This window comes from Phocoena sinus, chromosome 20 (genome assembly GCF_008692025.1).
Source record: "Phocoena sinus isolate mPhoSin1 chromosome 20, mPhoSin1.pri, whole genome shotgun sequence".
In the NCBI taxonomy this organism is placed as follows: Eukaryota; Metazoa; Chordata; class Mammalia; order Artiodactyla; family Phocoenidae; genus Phocoena; species Phocoena sinus.
Window position 1 is genome coordinate 47,669,609 of NC_045782.1, and position 19,507 is coordinate 47,689,115.

General features: G+C 42.4%; 1 protein-coding gene across 2 annotated transcripts in view; it reads right to left on the reverse strand.

Moving 5' to 3' along the window:
* The window catches only part of RPTOR (regulatory associated protein of MTOR complex 1), a 345,465-nt gene that overhangs the window by 160,574 nt on the left and 165,384 nt on the right, over window positions 1-19,507 (reverse strand). For both annotated transcript variants that reach the window (XM_032616711.1, XM_032616710.1), the window contains exon 5: window positions 13,981-14,127. In XM_032616711.1, the coding sequence (XP_032472602.1) occupies window positions 13,981-14,127 (147 nt within the window). The remainder of the gene's footprint in view (window positions 1-13,980; window positions 14,128-19,507) is intronic.

Here is a 19,507-nt window from a genome sequence, read left to right on the forward strand (position 1 = left end):
ATCGGCAATGGGTCAGGCTCCGGGAGGGGAACAGAGTGCACAGTCTTCAACGGTGAAAGGGGCATTGGAGAGGTGGCCTGGGACTGAAGCCAATGCACATGCTTCTTGCAAGCCTTACCACAACTGCGCACAGACGTGATGATTACAGGAAACAATGTAGGAAGAAACAGTCATTTATGTAAAACCAAGATTCAGTATTCTTAAATGTTGGTGTGGGTTACTAGTTTTAACTTCTCTGTCTATAATCTGCTTCCACAGTAAATTTACTTTCTGAGAAGCGAAGAGCAGGTCCTCTGGCTACAGCCCCCAAATGCTGCAGCCCTTCCATCTTTGCTATTGCCTGTCACTGAGCTTCTACAGCCTCAGGCTCTCAGAAGTGAAGCAGTGTGTCACACCAAGGCCACCTTTCTCCCAAGTCGGCCTCAGACACAGGCCCCCAGGGGGAGGCGGGGGTGGGGCGGGTTCCCACGCCCTGGCAGCCACGTGGGGTGCTCGGTGGGTTAAGGGCATTTCTGCTGATGTCAGGATGTCTGTGCCCTGTCCTCTGTGGAGGCAGCGCTCCTGTAGTCCTGACACAGCCGGGCAGTGCTGTCAGGTAGCGATCTGCTCAGTGCCTCTGTGTTAGGTCTGCCTTGGGCTGCACCTCGTGGTCCACGAGCATTTGGCCCAGAGCCTTGCAAAGTACCTGAGGCAGAGGAGGCACAAGGAGACAGGGAGACGATGCAGGAACATCTTCATCCCAAGTAAGTCCACTAGAAACTAAATTTCCCAATTCACAGTGATCATTGATAGAAACCTCTATTTCTTAAACAAGCCCCTTGCAGTATGCTGATGTATAAACTGGCAGAAAGCATTAAATGTGGCTGCAGATAATCTGAAGTGTGGTAACACACAATAATAGTCCCCTCAGACTCATATGGGACCTGTTGTCACCACTGGGCACATGACAGCTCTGCACTGGGGTTAATTAGAATCAGTAACATTTTAAAAAAATGACATTCAAGACAAACAATTCCACCAACGGTTCATTTTTCAAGCTGCTAACCCAGGAATACAAAAAAACAAAACAAAACAAAACCCAACAGATGAGCTACTTCCAATATATTCTTTTGGTTTTGTATTTATCTAAGATATTGCCCTTTTAATTGAAATTAGTCTTTGGAAACAGCTTGCATGTAAACCTAACTACCAGTGATTCAGAGGACTTTTCAAAGGCACCCAGGCTGAGAAGAGAACAGGTCCAGCTGGGAGCCACCACTCACCCTGAAGGGCACACCCCAGATGCACTTTTACCCAAAGGGGCTTCTCCTGGAGAACCTAGTGGCTCAAACGCCAGGAAAACTTTAATCATTAAAAGCTCACTAGAGGGCTTCCCTGGTGGCGCAGTGGTTGAGAGTCCGCCTGCCGATGCAGGGGACACGGGTTCGTGCCCTGGTCCAGGAGGATCCCACATGCCGCGGAGCGGCTGGGCCCGTAAGCCATGGCCGCTGAGCCTGCGCGTCCGGAGCCTGTGCTCCATAACGGGAGAGGCCACAACAGTGAGAGGCCCGCATACCGCAAAAAAAAAAAAAAAAAGCTCACTAGAGCCTTCTGGAGGATTTGGGAAGGATCCAGAAAAATCTTCAGATGTGATACACAGCAACCAGATCCAAGAAAGACATCTGCTGCCTCTTCCACACGTGTGGATAATGTGGCACTCATGCACTCAGAGCTCATGGGAAGGATGGCCAAGCAGCTCACACAGGCCCGGAACCACTCGCTCCAGAAGCACGGCTGGAGGTGAGTGGGGGTTGCAGCGGGAGCACCTACACCTCTCATTTTCTAAATGAAACTCTGCCATTGTGCTGCTTCTGTTCTCCATATACATATACAACACATCTTGATAAAGAGATGAAGGCAATAATAATTTATTTCAGAGAAGTCTTTACCAAGCGACTTTCTGAAAATAACATCTACTTGGTAATAATTCCAGTTCTAGCTTAAAGAAATTTTTATTCTCAATTCAATAACACCTACTTACAGTGGACATTTTTGCAAAGTTCAGAGAGAGACTGAGATCTGTAAAGGAATCAGGTATTGCTTACCCAGCTCATTTCAAAGTTGTTAATGGAGCATCTATCATGCAACAGATACTGTACTAAAAATAGCAGATACAAAGTGGCAGTAGTAATTTTTAATATATAATTTATATAATTCTATATATATTAAATAGTAATTTAAAAAGAAGTGGTACCTATTGCTGGGAACTATGAAATCTAGGCCAAGAGAGCAGGAGTCGTCTTTGTTGGAGGAAGACTTGTAATCATACCGAGAACCCCCCCCCAATATTTCCCCTATAGGGTGGCTAAAGAGCATGATTATCCTGAGAGTTTGCCTAAATGGACCGTCCACTATTTTAAAGCCATTTAGTTGTTAGCAATCATTTTCTAAAATGCTCTAGAATCATTCTATAACTCAGTAAAGATGATTAATTAGAAATTATAACCAAATTTCTCCACTATTACTCTTAGATAACTAAAAAAAAGGAGATACTAAAAAATTCCACAATCCTTTACATCAAGAAGAGAATTTCCATTGGGGGCTACTGTGAATAATGCTGCTGTGAACATCTGTGTACAGGTTTTTGTGTGGACACATGTTTTCAAGTCTCCTGGGTATAAACATAGGAGTGGAACTGCTGGGTCGTCTGCAGCTCCAAGTTTAACATTTGAGGAGCTGCCAGACTGTTTTCCAAGGTGGCTGCACCATTTTACCTTCCCACTAGCACTGTGTGAGGGTTCAAATTCCTCTACATCCTGGCCAGGACGTGTAATTATCTATCCTTTTTATTCTACCCATCCTAGTGGATGTGAAATGCACCTCAGTGTAGTTTTGATTTGTTTCCCTAGTGACTGATGATGTCCTCTTCTTACCTTATTGTGCTGGCTAGAACTTCCGGTACTATGTTGAGTAAGAATGGTGAGAATGGACAGCCTTGCCTTGTTCCCGACCTTAGGGGGAAAACGTGGTCTCTTACCATTAAGGATGATGACAGCTGTAGGTTTACAGATGTTCTTTATCAAGCTGAAGAAGCTCCCCTCTAGCCCTCATTTGCTAAGAGGTGGTTTGTTAGGTTTTTTTTAATCATGAAAGGGTGTTGGATTTTGTCAAAAGCTTTGTGTCAACTGATATGATCATATGATCGTTCTTCTTTAGTCTGTTGGTATGATGGATTACATTAACTGATTTTTTTGAATATTAAGCCAGACTTGCATACCTGGAATAAATCTCACTCAGTCATAGAACATAATTCTTTTTATGGATTGCTAGAACTGATTTGCTATTGTTTTGTTGAGGACTTTTGCATCTAAGTTTGTGAGAGACAGAGGTCTGCAGCTTTTTTTCTTTTCTTTTGTAATGTGTATCCATTTTGGCATCAGGGTAATAATGACCTCATAAAATGAATTGGGAAGTGTTTCCTCCCTGTTCTATTTTCTGGAAGAGACTGTAAAACTGGTGTTAATTCTTTAAATATTTGGTAGAATTCTCTAGTGAAACTAGCTGAGTCTGGAGATTTCCTTTCAGGAACTTTTAAATTACAAATTTAATTTCTTGACCACTCACATTATCTATTTCATCTTGGGTGGATTTGGTAGTTTGTGGTTTTAGAGGAATTGGTCCATTTCTTTGAAGTTGTCAAATTTATGATGTAAAGTTGTTCATGTTATTCCCTTATTATTCTTTCAATGGCTGTACGATCCTGAATCTTCTCCTTCTATGTTTGTTAGTCTTGCTAGAGATTTATCCATTTTATTGATTATTCCTGAGAAGCAGCTTTTTGTTTCATGGAGTTTTCTCTTTTTCTTTTTTACATTTCAATGATTTCTGTTCTTATCATCATTTTCTTTCTTCTGATTGCTTTGGGGTTATTTTGCTCTCCTTTTCTAGTTTCTTGAGGTAGTGCTATGGTCTGAATGTTTGTGTTCCCCCAAAATTCACATGTTGAAATCCTAACCCTCAAAGGTGATAGTACTAGAAGGTGGGGCCTTTGGGTGGTGTTTAATGCATGAGGGTGAAGCCCTCCTGAATGGGATTAGTGTCCTTACAAAAGCAGCCTGAGAGCTCTCTGACCCTTTCTACCATGTGAGGACACAGCGAGAAGGCCTGGCCATAAACTAGGAAAAGGGCCCTCACCTGATCAAGCTGCACTGTGATCTTGGACTGTCCAGCCTCCAGAACTGAGAGAAATAACTTTCTGTTGTTTAGAAGCTACCCAGTCTGTAGTATTTTGTTACAGTAGCCCAAATTGATTAATACAGGGAGGAACTTATAATTTGATACTTTTCCTATTTTCTAATATAAGGATCTAGTGCTATAAATTTCCCTTTCAATTGCTTTAGCTGCATCTTTTTTTTTTTTTTTAATTTTTGGCTGCGTTGGGTCTTTGTTAGTGCACGCGGGCTTTCTCTAGTTGCGGTGAGCAGGGGCTACTCTTTGTTGCGGTGCGCGGGCTTCTCACTGCAGTGGCTTCTCTTGTTGCAGAGCATGGGCTCTAGAGCACAGGCTCAGTAGTTGTGGCACACGGGCTTAGTTGCTCCACGGCATGTGGGATCTTCCCGGACCAGGGATCAAACCCATGTCCCCTGCAATGGCAAGCGAATTCTTAACCACTGCACCACCAGGGAAGTCCTAGCTGCATCTTATCAGTACTGACATGTCGTACATTCATTTTCGGTTTTTTTTCTATTTATTTTTTAATTGAAGTGTAGTTGATATACAACATCGTATTCATTTCTGCTATACAGCAAAGTGATTCAGTTATATATAAACATTTTTTTCTTATATTCTTTTTGACTATGGTTTATCATAGGATATTGAATATAGTTCCCTGTGCTATACAGTAGGACCTTGTTGTTTATCCATTCTATATATAATAGCTTACATCTGCTAACCCCAACCTCCTACTCCATCCCTCCCCCTTCCCCCTCCCCCTTAGCAACCACAAGTCTGTTCTGTATGTCCATGAGTCTGTTTCTGTTTTGTAGATAGGTTCATTTGTGTCATATTTTAGATTCCACATATAAGTGACATCATACGGTATTTATCTTTCTCTATCTGACTTACTTCACTTAGTATGGTAATCTCTAGTTGCATCTATGTTGCTGCAAATGGCATTATTTCCTTCGTTTTTATGGCTGAGTACTATTCCATTGTATTATATACCACATCTTTATCCATTCATCTGTCGATGGACATTTAGGTTGCTTCCATGTCTTGGCTATTGTGAATAGTGCTGCTATGAACATAGGGGTACATGTATCTTTTTGAATTATAGTTTTTCTGGATATATGCCCAGGAGTGGAACTGCTGGATCATATGGTAATTCTATTTTTAGTTTTCTGATGTACATTCATTTTCATTCAGTTAATGTATTTTCTTTAATTTCCCTTGAGACTTCTAACCCATCAGTTATGTGTTCTTTTTTTTTCTGAGATTTTTCTGTTGTCTTTTTATCGCTGACTTCTAGTTGATTCTACCATGGTCAAAGAGCACACTTGTGTGGTTTCAATTATTTAAAATATGTTGAGGTTTGCTTTATGACACAGGATATGATATATCTTGATGGATGCTCTATGGACACTTGTGTATTTTGCTGCTGCTGTTGGTTGGAGTGTTCAGTTACTGTCAATTAGATCTTTATGATTGACATTCAACAAATATTACTGTTTCAGCTTCAAAAAAAGATAGCTTAATTTCCTTTTTCCCAGTCTGTATACCTTCTGTTTTTTTCCCTTGCCATATTGCAGAAGTCTTATTGTATAATGTTGAGGAGGACTAGTGAGAACTAATATCTTTTCCTTGCTTCTGACCCCAGTGTTAAGAAAAACCACTTACCTTCTTGTCCCTCCCCTCAAGTGAGCTGGTAACTTCCCACCTGTCCTTCTCCCCGTGCATGGCTCTGTGATCACCCAGTTTAGTGCTGCCATTTTTCTGGTTGCCACCAGAAACACCATGGTCTGTGCTACCACAGATCCTTTGTGAGAGAACATCGGGACATTACCTCCACAGCCTGTGGCTGATGGAGGAGAGGTCCTCCTGTGATAGCAAGCAGGACCATGCAGATGGGTCCTGCTGGGAACCACAGTACCCTCACGATATCCCAGGGTGTTGGTCATGATCTGTGGTCTAGGACATTAAGCAATTTCTGGCATATTTCAAAATAGACGAAATTAGAAAAAAAATTAAATTCTAAGACTTAACTCGAAGAAGCTCCCAGTTTTATGATGGCTGCAAAAAGTATACTATATTCATAGATTTGGGTGAATAATTTTTACTTTGTTTCTTTTTACATTTCATACAAATCAACCAAAGATTAAACATATTCAGTGAATCATAGACACTAAGGAAGACAATTAAAGGTAGTTTATTCAAATGTACGGTTATTTTATGAGACCAAATCCATAAATAATTACTAAGCAACTACTTCATATAAAGCATCCTTGATAGGTTTACATAATAGACTTAAATACAGCTGACAATGCCAATAGAAGAGATACTGCAAGACAATACATAATTAATTGTCAAATTAATTGCATAAAAATTTGCTGTATGAGGTCAGCTGAGGAAGATTTCAGGCTCAGGGAAGTAGAATTTTAGTTATACCCTGAAAGTTGACCGTATTAATAATATAATTTGCTTGTCTGTGGATTTCATTTAATCTACAGACAAGAGATGAGAGTTCCTGAATTTTTAATGCAGCGAAATCACTTTTCTTTCACCCAAAGCTTTCAAATTCCAGGACTGGGAATAGTAAAAGGTGCCAACAGAAAAAAACTGGATCTCCCGGTACAAACTGCAGAAGGGATTGGTCACAGGTGCATAGTAGCAAAGAGTCTGGAGACTGCTTATGTACCATCCTCTGTTGCACAGGCTGATGACTGGACTAAATGTAAAAAGTGCTCTGCAAACCACAAAGGGTCGCACAAATAAAAGGCGGTAGTAGGTAGTGTCCATCAGCTAAGGCTGTCAGGTGTTCTGGCCTCCCCTGATGCTGCCTCTCCATCTTGCACGGCCCCTTCCTCTCTCACCAGCTCTCAGTGGCGGTAAGGGTCCTGATCTTCTAGAGGCTGCTTTTCTCATCAGCGTGTTTCTGTGACCCTTTCCACTTTCTGGTTAGCACGTCAGCTCCCAGAGCACTCGGAGGACCAGCTTCCCATTCCACTCTTCATTTCCATCATGGCTTTATTTTCCCCAGCCGGGTGCTCTGGGTGGCTGTGTGCAGCCCAATGAAAGGGATTTCTGCTGTATTTGTTTACAGGTTAACCCCCACTTACTCTCCTATAAACAGTGGAAATGGTAGCATTTCTCCTTAAATTACAAATGTGTGTGTGCTGTGGGGGGAGTGTTTCAACTACATAATAGGTTTCTTATCGATATTTGTTTTGAAAATATTCATTCTTATGAATTGTTACAGCTTGCTATATAGCTTGCTATACATAGAGTATAAGGTACAGAGGGGTGAACTTGGCCCGCCTTTATTAAAGAAAAGGGCATGGACCTGCACAGAGTGTGTGCAGAGAAGCAAGCGGGGAAGGTGGTTCACCGCTGAAGCCGGGGGTGGCGCAGCAGGAAGGCGGGGCTCCCCTGAAGACCTACCATCAGGACAGCCCCCTGCTCGCCCTTGTGCCCGAAGCCAGGTGTCCTGCAACCACCACAGCCACCCCTCCCCAGGAAGCACGTGGTGGTATTCTTCTTTAAAGAGAGTTACTGATGTGTCTGGGGAAAACTAGGGTGGCTAGTGTAGTCACCGGCTCCCAGAGGTAGAATGCTCTCCGCACTGTGAGCAAGGGTGCCCCAGGAAGCCACCTGCCTTCCCCGCCATGGGCACACAGCAACAATGGGTAGCTTCCCTTCAAATTAATATCATTTAAAAAGTAAAGAGAAAATAAATAAGAGTATCACATAACAGACTTCCTGTTTCCCTACTACCTACAAATGGTAACTATGAAGCTATAGAAGAGAAAGAATGGAGACATGAAAAAAATTATAACGTGAAAGCTAGAGACGGACAAGCCTGAGCTCCGTGTAGAGTCAGCACCATGGACCCGTTTTGTAGCGTGAACATCCCGACAGCAAGTCCACGGAGAATGTTCACAAATTCACACACACAAACTCCATTTAGTAAGCAGTCATCCAAGACACATACCTTTCTAAAGATAACCTTAGAATTAACATGTGATATTCAAAAATCACAGACAGACATTGTAACACTACAAATATTAACCTTAACACAGAGCATCAACTTCTGTTGGGTTGGCCAAAAGCTTCGTTTGGGTTTTTCCATAAGATGTTACGGAAAAACCCAAACAAACTTTTTGGTCAGCCCAATATTTCGAATTCCACGGACATCCACACAATGTGCTATCTACAACAGTAGCAAAGGAACCACAGGTTTCCAAATATGAATTCTCTAGTTCTATGGGATGCACATTTGACATTTTTTGAAGAAACCTGAAGATTTTCATGTTAGTCATTTTTGTTACAATTAGTTTAAACACTTGGCATAAAACTTAGCCACACTGATGAATACATGAGAATAATGTGTCATAAATATCAAGTCAAATACAGGATTTCAAATGGAAAATAGGGTGGTTAAGTACTGTGGATCCAGTGATGCTGCAGGACCAAGCCTGTTTCTGTGAAAATGAGTATCCGCTGGACAAGGTCCTGAGCTGCTGGATGCTACTGCTGGAGCCAGCAGGAGTGGGTCACACAAGGAAGTTTACAGATTGTCAGATCAAAACATGATTCGCGGAACTGCCCTGGCGGTCCAGTGGTTAAGACTCCGTGCTTCCACTGCAGGGGGCATGGGTTCAATCCCTGGTCAGGGGACTAAGAACCTGCACGCCACGCGGTGCAGCCAAAAAAAAAAAAAAACCAAAAAACAAAACAAAACATGATTCATTTGGAGGCATCATGAGAAAAGTGCAAACAGGCAGTAAGAGGAGAGAATGGTGCCACCAGAGTGATGGCCTGAACCTCAACAACAGACTCCCCCAAAGCATGTCGACCATCCTTGGGGGAAGACATCATCCCACCACCGCTGTGGCTGCCACCGGGAAACTATCTGGGCTCCCATCCTATACCAACGAGGATGACCGTGCTGAGGATCAAGTCTTACTGGGATACAGCTCAGCCCCATCAGTCTCTGTAAAAGAAAGGCAATCCTGTTCCCACCACCAGACACCAACTCACCTCCCTACCTCCAAAGAAAGAGAGGAAAAGGCCGGGATTTGACCCCTGCTTCATTGCTGTCTTCAGTGAAAAGAATCATAACTGCCCGTGGGAAATATCCAATGGAAGTAGAACTAATGGATAAAACTTAATAAAGACTATTTCAAAGAGAATCCACTGAAGATTTAGTCTCCTCTTCTAGTTACAAAGATTTTATATCCAAGATAAAAGCTGTTGCAAAAAAAAACCAAGAAATCTGAATTCTCTTTTTCTCTCTCAACATATATACTGTGTACTGTGGATATAAATACTCCTTCTCTGGCTTTTATCATGAATTCTTGGTTATGGCTACAACAAGGCCACCTTCTCATCTATCGCAAGAAGTAAGGGTGATATAGTTTAGTGAAAACAGCCTAAGATTCCATACCCAAACTGTCCATAATGCATGTGGACAAAATGAAGACAATAACACATGCAATATAGCTGACACTCACTGTCAGACAGACCAGTATTCATCCCAACTCCACTCCCTTTTGCCACCCCACCCCCAACTATGAGGGGTGGGGCACATCGCATATGACCCAGCTTTAGCTAATGAGACATAAGGGGAAGTCTGCACTTGCTTTCCTAACAAGAGAGACAAATGTGATAGCTCTGCCCTATCCCCACCTCATCCAGGCTCAACGTGGAAGCATGTACTGTAACCATCAAGATAAAACATCAGAGTGTAGAGATTAAAAACAGCCTGGGTCCCTTATGGTACTGCTGAATAATTAAATCATTTGCCTCAGAGATCTTAGCAAAAATGACAAACTGTTACTTGTTTAGAAAGCAATAGTGAGATTTTTCATTACTTTCAGCTAAAAGCAGTCCAAATGCAAACACTTAAAGCCTGAGAAAAATTACGCCCATACATCAGTTCTTAGGTTGTTATTTGAGGATTTGCCCTAGCAGAACAAAGGAGAAAACTGAGAAAGAGACAGAGGTGGGATCTAGAAAACAGTGGATGCTTCCAGGAGAGTGATAAGGAGAAATCCCAGGATGACAGCTTTGGAGCAGGCCCGTTTAGAACAGCCGATTGAAGCAGGCAGTGGAGAGCTGGGAAAGAAGAAACTTTGGGAAGAGGCATATTCTGAGATTCAATACTACCCTTGCAAATTTAGGAACTGAGGAAACGTTAAAGATCTAATTCAATAAGAAAAGATAAAATCTTCAAGAAAATCAAAGAAACAAAAACTGTTATAAAAATGGAAAGCATAGCACCCTATTTAGCCATTCAATGAACAATATTTACATGGTCATAATCAGGGAGTTGAAGTTTAATATTTGTCATATTTTAGAATCAACTCATACACAAAGCATGGGGACTTAATTATGGTCAGAGACTAGAGAATAATCATAAAAGTGCAGATGACAGAAGTTGGAAAGGTCCAGAGGTAAAAGAAAGTCCAAGGAAGCTAAGAACCTAAAGCCAGAGGATAGTACTGATTACTGACGAAACTAGAAATAAAAACGTCAGGGTATTATTTCAAATTGCAAAGGTTACAAAGTATAGGGAATCCAAATGTAGTGACACAACTAAATTGCAGTGGGGAAACAGGAGGGGGCAGTTAGTGACTCACCCTCTTCAATTTCTCTTTAGAATTCACAATTGAATACAAACAACAAATATGACTTAAAACTATGTAACATGTCTCTTTACTATCAAAGTTCTATATAATTTCTCCAATTCTTTAAATAGAATTTACTAATGGCAACTCTGTTTTTGGTTTATACAGTAGCAGAAAGCCTGATAATCTAAAATTTATGAATCAAGCAGTAGTAGTATATGCATATTATTTACATTTATAGAGATGCTCATAGAGGAACTAGAAATACAAACAGTTAAAATAGGTTCCCTATAGTAGCAGAGTCTTGGCCAAGGAGGTGTGGGCCAGGGCATATTTCATTCATTATAAACCCTTGGTACTATTTAATTTTTAAAATCATGGCATATACTAATTTAGTAAAAATAAAAATATTTATCTTAGGGCTTCCCTGGTGGCGCAGTGGTTGAGAGTCCGCCTGCTGATGCAGGGGACACGGGTTCATGCCCCGGTCTGGGAGGATCCCACATGCCGCGGAGCGGCTGGGCCTGTAAGCCATGGCCGCTGAGCCTGCGCATCTGGAGCCTATGCTCCGCAACAGAAGAGGCGACAACAGTGAGAGGTCCACGTACCGCACACACACACACACACACACAAAATTTATCTTAAAAAAAAAAACATGGAAAGCAGAGAGAATTGAAGACTTTCCTTAGTTTTCAAATTACAAAGCAATATGACACAAGGAAAAACGTAGAGACCGTTACTGAGGGACAGACATGCATTTTTCCTGGCTATGATGAAGTTTCAATTGTGTGCAGTAATTTATGCCATGCTTTCATGGAGGCATCTTCTACTTCACCTGCAGTATTCCTTTGAGATGGAAGTCCAAGAATATGAAAGCTGATAACCCTCTCTTAAAATTTATGTCACTCATATTTGTGCTAATGTTTATTACTTGGAGGCTTTCTGGTCCAGGTAACTATTTTCTTGCATTATATTTAATCATTTTTACCCTCTTTATTTTTTAAACTCTGGCACAAACCATTTTACCCGCCAGTTTCTTTCAGTTTCATGTTATCATCTACCCAATAAAAGTTAAAATGTATCATAAATTTACAAAGAATCTGGCCAACTGTAGACAGGGAAAGAATTTTTTTAAAGAATAAACCTAAGAGGCCACACAGGATTGCTGTTTCTACAGCAGATAAAAAAATGACTAACATGAACATTAAGTTATTAGCTGGGAGCCAATTTTATCATTTTAATTTCCGCTGTTGATGCAAGAGACCAGCTGAACAACAGCCAATAACAGTAAGTGTAATGGAAAACCGTAAGACTTATCTGCACTGTAATTAAGAAAAGAATGAAGATAAAAGTCAGAGCTAATTATAAAACATATGGTATAACTTTACATTGCCATCTATTTGCCACTTCAGATAACATATTTTTCATTTATTCTCCTCCATGAGGAATTAGTCAATTAAACATTTCCCTCCTCACCCCAAAAAGATGCATGGAAAACTTTTTTGTCGCATTCAATGAAATGAACAGTTTCTTAGGCTGATTAATCCTTGGCAACATACAGAGAACATTTACAGAACCGACAGAGCAGATACTCCAAGTGCTAGAGCATAAGAGGGAAATGCTTGTCTTCTGCTGAGAAGGGTGGGAGAGGGACTATATTTAACATGTTTTTTTTGTTTTTTGTTTTTTGTTTTTGAAGTACGCGGGCCTCTCACTATTGTGGCCTCTCCCGTTGCGGAGCACAGGCTCAGTGGCCATGGCTCACGGGCCCAGCCGCTCCGCAGCATGTGGGATCTTCCCGGACCGGGGCACTAACCCCGTGTCCCCTGTATGGGCAGGCGGACTCTCAACCACTGTGCCACCAGCGAAGCCCTATTTAACATGTTTTAATTAACAAAGGCGGATGTATTGGTCTTTCCTTAATCACCCTGAAGCTCATAAGTTGGGGATAAATATCAGGCTGGATTCTTTGGCATTTTTATTTACACATTTTAAATGGAAAACAAAAAAAATGTTTTTTCAAGATTTATTACTTGATGCGAGGAAAAGCAATTACCTCTTGGTGCTTTGAGTTTTTAGCACTCATAAGATAACCTATCCCTTGGATAAACTTAGATGAAATGCCTAAAAGCAAGGTAAAAATTTAATGATATAAAACTTGACCTTTCCCTTCTCTTATTCTAGAATGCAAATAATAATAATAACAATAACAACTTGTGGCACTGGGATAAAGGGTAATTTATCAGTCACTCTGGTGCAAAGTTCTGCATAAGGGCTTAATTTATAAATATTTTAATTTATAAAATATTTATAAATTAACTGTATGACATGTTAAGTTCTCCCAAGTAGAATTTCAAATTTTTTTGCTGATTATTTCAGCAATATCCTCTGATGAAATGTGAAAAACATAACAATACATTAAAATTGGATAGACCCAAAAAGGCTTGAGGAAACATGTACTCAGTGCCATTTCTGTTCCTGAATTGAGAATTTCCTGCACTGCAACCAGTTGAAATTCATGACCCCCTGGAGGCTGCAGAATATTTTATTCTCACTCTCGTGCAGGCCATAGGATGGAGGCCTCTTAACTGAAAGTGCCTCTTCAGAAGTCACTGTTTAATTCAAACATCAAATATTACTTAAAACAACCAAGGAAAACGTTTCTTCACGATCAGAGCACTACACAGGCTCTCCAGTTCTTTAAATGGAAGGCACCAACGGCAGCTGTAGCTGTTTTGTTTTCTGTATTTAGCGTAGTAGGGGTTTTTTTCCAACACAAAAGACAAAAAAATGAGGGCAATAACTAAGATGCGGGTGGAACTGAAGACTGTGCCCAGACACGGGTCCATTTCTCCGAAAATAAATGTGTCTGCTTTATTTTCACATTTATCTCGAAGGCAGAGCCCACTGAAGCACAATTCAACTCTATTAATTTTATCACTTAATTAAAATTCGGATTAAAAATGATGCTGGGTAAAACGAGGTGTAAAAATAAGCCCAAGAGCTTGTCCTGAGTCCTTTCCAAGTTCTTTGTCGTGGACCCCACCACCTTGCACTGAGCACTCTGAGCCTGCCCCACCCAAAGAAACAAAACCACAGCTCCAGGCCAATAGTCCCCCACGGCCACCCCCACCGCCCAGTGTGTTCAGGGCCTCACCTCCAGCTCCTGCTCCCTCTGCAGGGCAAACTGTTTGAAGGACTTGACAATGAGACCAGCGTTGGAGCAGTCGTAGACGAATATGGAGGGGCTGCCCATCCATGTCTGCAGGTCATATATAGACAGGGGGATGTACTGAGTGTAGTTCTGGAAAAGAAAACAGTGCATGTTTGTGACTCACACCTGGCGAACTCTGCCTGCTCACCAGCACCTGCACCTCCAAGAGGGTCCCATGCATGGGGCCCGCTGCACAGAGCGTTCCTGAGCTGCCATCTCTACCCACTGTGAACAGCAACAAACTAACCTCCCCACCATCTGCCCACACTCTGTTTCATCAGGTAGAACCGGGCGGTGGCACAGTTCAATCCCGAGCTCCTCTCCTCCCCTGTTCAGCTCTCGCTGCCCCCTGGGAGCGCACTCACTCCACTGAGGGATTTCCCTCCACGTGTCCCACAACGAGGCCTTCACACCCACCCTTCCTCTCCCACCCTCTTGCAGCCAAACCACAGCTTTCTCTTATAAATCCCAAGGCCACGCATGCTACTTCACACCATTCCTGCTCACCATTTACTCCGTAACTTCTCTGGGCTTATACAGCAGAACACGCTCCTCGATTATAAAGAAGATGAGCTCAGAAAAGTTGATCGGGTCCTCAAATGTGCATGTTTTCCCTCTTGCCCCTTTAATTTCAGAGCTACCCATAAGCACTTTATCCTCTAGATGATTTAGATCACATTGAAGGAGTACAAATAGATTTGGCTCCATAATTTTTTTTTTCAAATCACAGAACAATAACATATTAGCATGAATCTGCTAAGTGAAATATTTTTCTGGACACACTGTACTCTTCAGTACTTGAAAACACTCCAGCTATTACTGGTAAACATAGAGAGGAATGGTCCTCATCTCACCAGAGAAATGACTAAAATCCTCACTCAAAGGTAACATTTTTCTTTTTTTTTTTTTTTTTTTTTGTGGTACACGGGCCTCTCACTGTTCTGGCCTCTCCCATTGCAGAGCACACGCTCCGGACGCGCAGGCTCAGCAGGCATGGCTCATGGGCCCCGCCGCTCCGCGGCATGTGGGATCTTCCCGGACCAGGGCACGAACCCGTGTCCCCTGCAACAGCAGGCGGACTCTCAACCACTGCACCACCAGGGAAGCCCCAAAGGTAACATTTTTAAGCAATTCTTCTGCATAGAACGCCATCACTTATTTATCCTTCCTCAGGCACCAATAGTTTAAGTAGTGACACTGTAGCAGAAATCAATTCTGTGCACTTACAGTAAAGGTGACTGTGTTTCCTCAAAGCTAAGCCACAAACATTGCCTCTGGTATTGCCAAGAGGATTGTTTCTAATGCAAAGGAGAAAAGGAACAGAAGACAGAAAGACCAAACCAGGCCTGTAGAAGACTGTCATCAAGGTGGTGGCGGCAGAGGCCTTCTTGATATGCACACACGTCACCAGATGCAAGTCCCATCCCAGACGGGGAGGATGTGCCGACAGCACAGGTGTGGTGGGGCTGCAGACATCTCTACCACGAGGGGACCACCCTCTGCTCACACTGTGCCATTTCACCTTGCTAAACTGCCATCACCTGGTGTCTTGTTCTTCGTCACTGCACGAGTAAGAGAACACTTGGATATGCTCTAAGTAAACTCTCACAGAAGGATTCTAAAGACGGCAGTTCTTCCCTAATGAATCTATAAAGGCAGTGCCCAATCAAAATACCATCAGGGGTTTCCTTAATGGAATCTGACAAGCTGATTCTAAAGTTAATGCTGAAGAGAAAGGTATAAGAATAGCACAACACAAAAAAAATTGTAAAGGAGGAATAATGAGTGAGGACTCACGCTAGCAGATATTAAATACACTATAAATCTACAGTAATTACAGGATGGTACTGGGGAAGGCGAGACAAACAAATCAACAGGAGGGAAAGCCCAGAAACAGAGTCACATATATAACTGTAATGAAGGTGGCATTTTAACTCAGTGAAGAAAGAATGAACAATTCAACAAGTGATACTTGTAAAATCCAACTAACCATTCAATATTGCCATCTGAGATTCCACACACAATCAGGACAGATTTTAAAAATAAATACAAAAGCAGAATAAAAGATTTAAAAATTTATTTTGGTGTAAGAAAGACCTTCTTAAACATATAGAACCTAGAAACGTTAAAGAAAAATAGAGCAATGTAAAAATTATATAATTCTGATAAAAACACATACCTGTGACAAGCAATTTAAGAATAAAGTAGGTACAACATATGTGACATAGGCTTTATATTTAGAATGTGTGTGTGTATATAAGCTTCTGCTGCAGATCAACAAAGACAAAACAACAAAAACGATATACAATAGGCAAAAGCTTCACACAGGCAATTCACGGAAGAAACATGAATGATCAACAACTATGAAAGTTTCACGCTCTCGATTAATCATGGAAATGCAAATTACAATGAGAATCATCCATCTACCTATCTTCATCCAGCAAACTGGAAAGAAGTTTTAAGTATGAATAATACTCCATGCTGACCACAATGTTCAACAGGGTGCTGGCTTATCGTTGGTGCAAGTATAAATTGAGGAAGCTATTTTTGGAAGGCAATTTGGGTGGTTCTTAAAATTTTTACTGTACACACCCTTGACTTCTAGGTGTCCATCCTATAGAAATACTTGCATTTGTATACAGAAATGTACATACAAGGATGTATAATACTTTCACTGGTAAAAACCTGTAAGCTGTCTACATGCTACTGTGGAAAAGACTGCCAGTCTAACATCTATTTTTTCCCTCTTCATCCTCAATGCAAGTTTAGCTGAGCACAGTTCCCAGTTTCCTTTGCAGCTAAGTCTGATCTTGCAGCCCAATTCTGGCCAATGGGCCATGATCAGAAATGTGTCTAAATTATAAGTGCCGCCCTCTTTCCCTTCCCGGGAGGAGTGAACATGGCAGAAGACATAAGCAGGGGGACAACAGAGCTGTGTGATAGAAGGGGCCTGGGCCCCATGTCACGACGATGCCACAGCAGTCCCAGACGGCCCACAGGGACTATCACAACCAATCTTGGATCCTAATATATCCAATATGAAGGGATCATTAAGCAAAGGGGGCCCATACACCCACGTTATGAAACACCATGCAAGGTTATTTATATGCACTGACATGGAGAGATGTCAGAGGCTTGTCATGATTTTAAAAATGCAAGTCTTAGAATCTCACATATAATATCCTGTTTTGTGTGTAAAGCACCACATGCCCAGCACTTAAGCTGAATGAAATGAGGACTCAGCAGAAACGTGCTGAGTGAAAGGTCCTATAAATGGTGCTGAAAGAAGAACACAGGACTGCTAAGGACTGCTGTCTCTGACTGGGGAGGTGACAGGGGTGTGGGGTGGTAAGAAAGTGTCATATCTGTTTCTTTTAAAACTTCTGTTCTCTTGCAACCTTTTAGAATAGAAATTACTTGTATTTTTTTAAAAGACAAAATGCACACAACTATTAAAAGGAGGAAGGAAAAGGGTAAGCTCCAGGGTTCACTATAACACACTTTACGTTCGGTCACTGGTTCATAATGAGCAGGCATTACATGTTATCTGCACAAGTAAAAAGGCTTCAGCACATGCTGCATTGGACAGAGCAGGACACAAGTCAGCGCCTCCCTGGGCCCAGCAGGGAAGAGCACTCCTCTCCGGCCCTCTGCCCAGCAGCATCCCTCCCCTTGTTCACCTGCAGCCCCCACTGCTATGGGGGAGAAAAGGGCCAAAAGGAACCCTTTAATTGGGCAGGGACACCCAATTAAAGGGAAATCATCACATTTTTCTATGCCAGCCACACTCTGCTGTTTATCTGCTTCCCACAAGGTTCTAGCTCAGTGAGGAGCGGCCGAATATGGCTGGGGCAGTTCTGACCCCATTCCTGCCACCACGTCATCCAAGTGACTGCTGGAAAAGGGCGATGCTGTCTTCTTTGCTGCCTTCTAGGTACAGCCCCAGAAGGCCCCAAAGGCAGCAAAGCAGCACGCAATAAAATATATTTTAACTGTGTTTTGAGGTCTGGCCTTTTGAACTAAAATGTAATTTTTATATTTCCCCCAAATCAAAAGTTACTTTCTAAATTTCTGAGATGCAAAGGTAATTAATGGTGACTCATTAAAATAATAAAGCACTAATCCATCAGGAAACTCGTTAAGGGTTTTCCCTTTCATTCCCTGTGCCACTGGCTGCCACGGAAATGGTTCAAGTGGAGTTGTCAGCCACCCAGTCCCACTGGAGGGCAGAAGCACCTCCATTTTCTAATGCTTGTCCGAGGGGCAGCATACAAGGAGCTTTCGGAATTGGTCTTTAGCCTCATGATTTTTAGTTGTGAGAGGGTCTGGCACCTTATACCGTCCACAGGGATGCTCAGCCACAGAAAATGGCTTGGACCCACACCTCCACACAGATGGGCTGCATGGTGGGTGGCAGGCTCTGAGCAGCAAGGGCCTCTGTGGCTGAAGTGGAGACACCCCCAGCACTGTGGACGTTTGAGGCTGGTCAGTCAGTGTGGGGCTCATCCCGGGCACTGCATCAGGCTTGGCAGCAGCCCTGCCAACAGCACTTCCCCCTCTCTGCCCAGTTGTGACAACCAAAAAGGTCTCTGGACACTGCCAAATGCACCCTGAGGGGGAACCTCCCCTGGTGAGAACCAAAGTCTTTGAGGAGAGATGATTTCATTTAAAGCAGTAGCTGTATATCTGTAGTTTAGTAAGCCCGTGAAACGTGGAAGTCTGTTTTCCTTAGGGATACAAAATCAACTGTATTAAACCATATGGAGGAAAATGGCCTTTGAGAACGAATCCTTATTGGAACACGAGCAGGTGGATCTCATTTCCCATCTCAGAAGGATCCTGGGGAGTTTGTCAAGCTTCGGGCCAGAATCACGGTCCTGCAAACCTGCAAAGGGAGCCTGCAGGATGACAGCCCTGGTGTTGCAGCGAGTGAACAGAACAGAAACAACACCTGAAGTGCAACTGTTTCCACCCCGTGCAATTATCCCTGTGTCTTCTAGGCTGAACCAACCTATACAAGCTGGAGAAGTCGAAGTCCCCCACGCACTGAAGGCTCCCAGAAACACTCCACAGCCTTTCAGGCAATGGTTTGGTTTCTCCCCCCACCAAAAACTATGAGCACAGAGAATTCCTAATCAAAGCGTCTTTCCTTTCTCTTGAAAAAACATACTCAAGGCCATGTTTTCATTTCCAACATAGAAATAGGTTTTAAATAATTTATTCATTACACTCCACTTTATCTGTCAGGTTATATTAAACATCAAAAAAAAAAAAAAGCCACATGCTTCATCAGACTGTCATCACAGCTGAGTCAACCACAGAGGCAGCCAAGCACTGAGCCCTGGGACAGGAGCTCGGAGGAAGGGCACTTTGTTCTCCAGGTAAAGCCGGCGACCTCCTAGGAAGCAACTCTCCATCTCCGAGCAGATTCTAAGTTCAGACAGTCCCTGACTCCCGATGGTTCAACTTA